The sequence below is a fragment of the Acanthisitta chloris genome, unplaced genomic scaffold (assembly GCF_000695815.1).
Source record: "Acanthisitta chloris isolate BGI_N310 unplaced genomic scaffold, ASM69581v1 scaffold23246, whole genome shotgun sequence".
NCBI lineage: Eukaryota > Metazoa > Chordata > Aves > Passeriformes > Acanthisittidae > Acanthisitta > Acanthisitta chloris.
This window is the reverse complement of record NW_008676833.1, coordinates 37,182-44,232: the sequence shown is the minus strand read 5'-3', so window position 1 is coordinate 44,232 and position 7,051 is coordinate 37,182. Positions and strand designations below refer to the sequence as shown.

The following is a 7,051-nucleotide window of genomic DNA, read 5'->3' as shown; positions in this document are numbered from 1 at the left end:
GCTCGGGCGCGTTTAAACCCTTGGCTAGGCCGTGGGTCGCGGTTCCCGGCGCGGTGCGGGGGCTGTGTGGGGAACCAGCTCCGCAGGCTGCTCGGCGTGTCTGTCCTTTGGCCCGCGCCGCTGTCCTGCGCCAGTGAAAGGCTTTAGTCTCCTCTCAGGTGGTTTTAACCGTGAACTTCCTCATTTGTCTCCGCGGACCTCGACTCGTGCAGCCTGTGCGTCTGGGGGGAGGGAGCTGTGCTGTACGGTCTATGAGTCGTGATTGTTTGTTCATTAATCGGGTTAGGTTTTCGTTTGTGAGTTGTAGCAATAGATGTTTTGTTAACCCGCAGTGTAAAAGCCATTGCCATGGGCCTCATGCAGCTCATGTGCACAGCAGCCACAGCCCCCACGGGGATGAAGTTCAGCCAGGACCATATCCCACTGTGGAAGATCCCAGCACATGTGATATTGTTAAGGCTACACAGTAAGTATGTTCTGAGTGTGCCTAGTGTTGAAATAGATGGGAGTGTCCTCTAATGTGAGCCAGGCTGGCGAGTCTTACAATGGAGATATTTTCAGTTTCTATTTCTCCCCGTAATGGAAGAAGAAGAATTACTTACAGCTACTATTGTTACTGTTTATGTCCTAAACGAAGGTATTTCAATAAGATTTGTTAAGTAGGAAATTCAGCTCACCAAGGCTCAGCCCAACTCTTTTTCCAAGACTTCTTTTGAAGTACAGTGTGGAATTTGCTCAAGGAGGAACTGCTGGGTTATGCTTACTGGGTTTGATTTTATTCTTTAGTATGTGTTTGTCTCCAAAGTGGAGAATATTTAACAAATCAGTAAAATAAGTATGGGATGTCATTATGTATGTAATAACAAGTAAGCAAATTGATTTTTTTCTTGTTCAAGGTATGGAATGCTGGAGCGATGCAGAGAACTGGTAGAAGCAGGATATGATGTTCGACAACCAGACAAAGAGAATGTGACTCTCCTTCACTGGGCAGCAATAAACAACAGACAGGAGCTGGTTAAGTAAGCTCAGGGGTCCCTGTGAAAGCCACACCAGTATTTTGCCACTGTTTCTTAGTTGCTGTTGTACTTCACAACACAGGAACTTGCTGCATGAGAAGAAAAGCATAAAATTCAGATTTGAACCCATTTACCTTTGTGAAAATGGCACTGAAATGTAAAGATACACAGTTCCTTTATATGTGAAATCGTGCAGTACATGAAATAATTAGATTTTCCTGGGTTTGGTTTGTTTAACAAAGATGAAAGCTGATTTTAGAAGTGCTTTGCTAATTGCTTTATCTTTTCCATAAACACTTTCTCAAAGCAGCATAATTTACTGCAGAAATACTTGTGTCCATTTGCTGCTCTAGTGATTTTTTATTTTTAATTCTTATGAGCTGTCTCCTACTGGACCTGTGTTATGTTTTAGTATTTTATGATGTCTGTTCTTAATCTTGCTGTGTTGTTATCACACAGATACTATATTTCCAAAGGTGCTGTAGTGGATCAACTGGGTGGAGATTTGAATTCAACTCCCCTTCACTGGGCTGTTAGGTATGCTGCTTGCCACTACTGTTTGTAAATCTGTTAGTATTGACAGCTGGAGTAGCATTTTGTGTGGTCTGAAGAATAAAGTGCTGCTTGTTTGGAGAAAACATAACCTTAAATAATTTTTCTGGGATAACTTCTCTGAGTGTGAATTCTCACATTGGCTTTCTTCTGGACTGTCAGTCTTTTGCCAGAGTTAGACACTTGATTGACTGCTCACAGGAGAAATTCCTGTAGAAAAACTACTGTATTCTAAATGAACAGTTTGCCCTAGGCTGATTTATGAAGATGTATATTTGATAGAGTTTCCTGATACAAACGTTTAACTTAAAAGTCACTTCCTGAATAAAATCATAAGAATCTGAAGGACAGTTGTTCTTTGTGAGGTCTCTATGAGAATTATTAAGGCAAGGCTTTCATTCAAGTATCCATTTTTCAAGTCATCTCTATAGCTTCATTTCCTATGTTGTTATAGACAAGGACACCTGCCCATGGTCATGTTATTGTTGAAATGTGGAGCAGATCCCAGTCTCATTGATGGGGAAGGATTCAGTGGCATTCATTTAGCAGTGTTGTTCCAACACATGCCCATCATAGCTTACCTCATAGCAAAAGGCCAGGTATGTTTTTCATGTCAACAATTAGCTGCCTGTGTGTACCATACATCTCAGAATTAACTGGTTTGTCTTCTAGTTAAGCAGTATTTTACCACTGTTTTTCCTGAGCCATGACTTCCCATACCTGTCAGAGTGTTTAAGGAGTCTTTAAGGCTGTGGAGATTTGTGGTGCTGTGTAAATAACAACCGGCTTTTAAACCTGAGAACAAGAAACAATATTTAAGGTATATACATCACAAAGTATTTACAATTTGACTAAGGGTTTGGAACTGATAATCCATACAGTTGTCCCTCAGTTGAATTATGCAGAATAGATGAATTTTTATTAGAAGGTCTGAATTTTTATTAGAAGTTTCTGTATTTAATTTGATGGTGTATCCACTCTAGTTGATGACTTAATTTGCATCTGGAAGGAGCAGAATAAATGACAAGTGTAACAACTTGCTAATAAAAATGAGAGGAGATTTCTTATGTGATCTAGACTGTTTCTTAGAAACATTAGAGTATTAGGATTTAAAACTTTGCTGAGTGTTTTCTTTCTCAGAGAATTCTCTTTAGTAGAGTAACTGATGTTGTATATCACAGACTCAATGAAGTTCTTAGCCCATCTGTCTTCTACTAAAAAAATCCAAATGATTAATCATTTCTTCCAAGTAAATCTGCTCTAATGTAATGATGGGTGGAGGCAGGGCAAAAGCAGACCTTAATTCAGAAGAAGGAAGAAAATTAGGTAATCCAGGTTAGTTGCTTAACTATATCCTGAGATACACAGTCCTTTTTTGTTGTTTTAATAAACCTGGTTTATATACTTGGACATTGTTGTGTACCTCCATTTGCACAAGGAAGATGGGTCACATTGCTTTACAAGGTGCATCTTATTTATAGTATTTTTCTGCAAAAGAGGACAAGAAATATGTTTAACAGAATTTACCTGAAAATATGCTTAGAGGAGACTCTCCCATAAAAATGTCCTTAGTGGAAACTCTGAATAATTTGAAAGGAATAACATGCAAGTCTCATAGAAGTGGAAAAATGTTTAAATGAGTGTTGTCTTCTTAGGTGGTATAACTTGGTTTCTTTCCATTTTGTTTTCAATTAGTGAAGCTAAGGCAGTTGGATGACTCTAAACCTGAGCATCTCACTGGTTTCTGAATCACTGCTAATCATTTGCTTGTTACCTTTTTTCTTATTGCTAGAACATAGACACAACAGACTTGAATGGACAAACACCTTTGATGTTAGCAGCACAAAAAGCCATGGGGTAAGTAGTGAATAACTGGACAAGAATCTGTTTTCCTGTACCCAAGCGATGGAAATTTTTTCTCATGTTTTTTTTTAAACTGATATTCCTCTCCCTTTCATTTGTACTAAGATACATAATATTTCAGAGCTCAGGAGTTAGCAGCTGGCTCATAGGATATAGCAAATAAAGTCAAAAGAATTTGTACAAGAAGTTTAGGTTTGTGGCCAAATCATCTGCAGTTTTATTGTGCTTTCCCCAAAATGAAAATAAAAGAAGGTGGACACAGTGAAATGCATTTAGAACAAATAAAATGTGGTGTAAGCTTATACATGATGTCGTAGAAGATAGAATCTGTGTTATATACCTCATATTTGTTAAAATATTGGGAGATAACATAGTTTAGAGGAAAACCCTCTGTGCAGGTACTGAATTCTAAACTTGCTGAGCTTGTTCTGAGACAAAGCTTTGCATACCTGCTGTTGTTTCACAGATTGGAACAGTGGTTTTATAAGGTGTTCAAAATTTTCATTTCCAGTATAGATTGGCTTCTGTTTGTTAACTGTTGCACTTTATTTTCATCCAGACCAGAACCCACGAGGTTTCTCTTAAAGTTTAACCCCTCTCTCAATGCTGTAGACAATGTTCAAAAGAATACTGCACTGCATTGGGCAATAGCATCAGGAAATACTAGTGCAGTGGATCTGTTGCTGGAAGCTGGTGCCAGCCTGGACATAAAAAATGTCAAGGTATGATTTCTTTCATGGTACTTCATCCCATGTGGCATGAATGTGTGAAGTGAGTGTAAAGAAAAATTCAAGTCTTCTCCATGTGGGATATTAATTACAACAGGGGTTGACTAGGAGCAGGTGTTCTTGGTATTTCCCAAGAGGAATTAGCACCTTTCTTGGGGTATGACTCCAAGTATGAACATTTGTTTAATGCACAACCAAACCTTTTGTTCACTCAAGATAATTGTGCCCGTTGCAGGTTCCCACACACACCCCCCTTTTGTTTTGTTTTCTTGGGGTTTCATCTCTTTTTTGTTTCTTAATTTGGCTGTTTCCTACTTCAAAACGTTGCCATGAGGAATAAAGACTTTAAAAACTGACAGTGTCTTAGTGTCCAGTCAGACTCAAAGACTTCAAAATCCATGCACATCATGCTGTGAAAGCAGTGTTTGCCACCACCTGTTTGTACCTTCAAGAGTGCTGGTCTCAACCCAAAGCCTTCATCTTAATATCTGTAAAAATTGATTGTGAGAAGTATAAATGTTGAAAGCATTAATTCCACAACTATATAGCTATATTTGTACAGTGTGGTTATTCAAGGTTTGTGTATGAAACTGCAGCTTTTCCATCTGCTGCTTTTTTTTTCATTCATGGGTGTGACTTAGGGTATTTGTTTTGGTTTTAAACAGTTAACATAAACAAGAAACCTTCCCTTTAAGCCTGTAATATTATAGCTGACAGTTTAGCTTTTCAGGTTATTGGAGGCAGTCCAACATACAAGTCAAATGGATGCAATCTGTTTGCAAGTATCAATTTTCAGAACCACAAAGCACTGAATTAAGCATGTTAAAACTCTGAATTTAGCTTACCCTTGCCTTAAAAAAACTGGGGAGGAGATGGAGCTGGGAAGTAGCCAGGTATTCTTGTTTTAACTGTATTATTTTCTTCTGTTAAAAAGCAAAATATTTATGTGTTAAGTGCATAAATAATCAGCCCTCTCTGTTGTTAAAGGGAGAGACACCACTTGACCTTGCTTATCAAAGCCTGGATCGCTTCACAGTTTATATGATAAAAGCGGAAGAAAGGATGAGAAGCAGGAGAAGTAGTGGGTTACTGCAAGTAGTGGAGAAATATGAGGTAATTTCCCAAGTAATAACTAATGGATATAAAACTACAGCATGCTGTGTTTGGAGTGATATGCAATTAACTCTATTCTAACAAGAGGAACTTCTGAGGTTTCTGAAATTGGGTGCTCAAAAATAAATTTCTTTAAATTTCTTTAAAACCACAAAGCAGTGGTTTCTGGGGGTTTTGTGTTATTCCTTCCCCCTGCTGGATTCATCTTGTCTTATCTATCTGGAGCCTTTCAGCATTTGTTCTTACATGAACTGAGTACTTTTAAGTAAGTCGTGCTTGAATACTTTGTTATATTCTAACAATAATAATTTTAATAGCTCTTCCTGATGTTGGCAACTTCCCTGACACTGATGTGGGCCATAGGATACGTCATGAACTTGAGTTCTGATTCCTGGCTTTTGAAAGGAGTTGTGCTCCTGTGCCTGCTCTTTGTGATGGCTCTGTTTGTGAGGTTTGTGGCTTTTTCTTTCTATAATTAATTGTTAGAGACACCATATAAGCTATATAATGTGTTATTCTTGTCAGGGATTAGTTTTACTTAGCATAAAGAAAACCTGAGAAATGGCTGCAGAGTGTGTGAGAAATTGAAATATATGTACTTTTTTGAATGAATGACCATAGAAATTGAATGTCTTTAGGTGTACGCAGCAATAGTTTCTCATGGCTGAAAGATTTGGGGAAAAAAATCCCCAACCCAGTCTGTTAGCTATTTTTAATGTTAAAGAGTGTGTTATTGACTATCTGCATCTGATTGACACTGAGATATCCATTCACAGTGCTTAGAAATGTGCTTTGCCACAACTTTTCCTGCTGTATTTTGACAGAGAATGAGTTTTAATGAGCACTTCTCATTGTGTAATACTGGGCTGGAACTCTTCAGTTTGATTTTTGCTTTGTTAACCCCCTTCACATCTGGATGTGACAGTTCTTGATTGCTTTGAGAGACCTGAAATATTAAAATAACAAACCAGATGATTTGCATTCTTTGGAGTTGTGTTTTAAATATATTTTGAAAAACACTTTTTCTCTTCTTTCAGGCACCTTGTGGGGTTCAAGAATCTAAGGTACCTTCCCACAGCGTTTCTGCTAAGTTCAGTGTTTTGGATGGCCATGACCTGGTTTTTCTGGTTCCTGCCTGATATCCTTTACACTCAAGAAATAGAGAGTTCCTAATAAATTTAAACCCGGTCACGCAGACAGTAGTGAGCAATTCCACATGACTGTTAATATCTGGTAAAATTGGTTTATTTCCATGGGACAGAGGCAAAATGACCTCAAACTGAAGTTATATATGGACTAAAAAATCTGTACCTTATTTTCTCTTTAGCATTTTTTTTTGTTTTCTTCATGTTCTGAACTGTTTCTTATGTTACTGGCATATCAAAATGGAGATGTCTGTTAGAAACCCACTTGTTTCTGTTAGCATCTCCATGTGACTCTTTAAGCTTCCTCATTGAACTCTTATGCAGTGATGTATTTTGGCATTTGCTATAACCAGACAGCACAGGCATTATTAATAATTTAAGAGCATCTTTTCTTTCTAAAAGGTCAAGGATCTGACAGTTAGTGGTATTCATGCTTCTGTCTTTAAAAACAACACCCTCCACACCCCACACACAAAAATCAGGGAACAAAATCCTTTGTATTCCAGCAAAATAGATGGTCCAGTCTCCTGCCTGTCTTTATTAAGGTCACACAGAATCCTTAGTATACAGTGGATTAATTTCTGCCTATCATTTACTTGCTTGGAAGAGGCTTTTGTGAGTACACTTTGAGATG

The 7,051-nt window shown here is 38.0% G+C and overlaps 1 protein-coding gene across 1 annotated transcript in view; it reads left to right on the top strand.

Annotated features, from left to right (window-relative positions):
- The first annotated feature begins 338 nt into the window (after positions 1–338).
- Positions 339–7,051, top strand: part of ZDHHC13 (zinc finger, DHHC-type containing 13) — a 15,130-nt gene continuing 8,417 nt past the window's right edge. Inside the window, exons 1-9 of the mRNA XM_009076292.1 lie at positions 339–466; positions 897–1,019; positions 1,476–1,553; positions 2,023–2,167; positions 3,361–3,425; positions 3,991–4,153; positions 5,147–5,272; positions 5,590–5,723; positions 6,310–6,410. Of these exons, the coding sequence (XP_009074540.1) occupies positions 904–1,019; positions 1,476–1,553; positions 2,023–2,167; positions 3,361–3,425; positions 3,991–4,153; positions 5,147–5,272; positions 5,590–5,723; positions 6,310–6,410 (928 nt within the window). The 5' untranslated portion in view covers positions 339–466; positions 897–903. The remainder of the gene's footprint in view (positions 467–896; positions 1,020–1,475; positions 1,554–2,022; positions 2,168–3,360; positions 3,426–3,990; positions 4,154–5,146; positions 5,273–5,589; positions 5,724–6,309; positions 6,411–7,051) is intronic.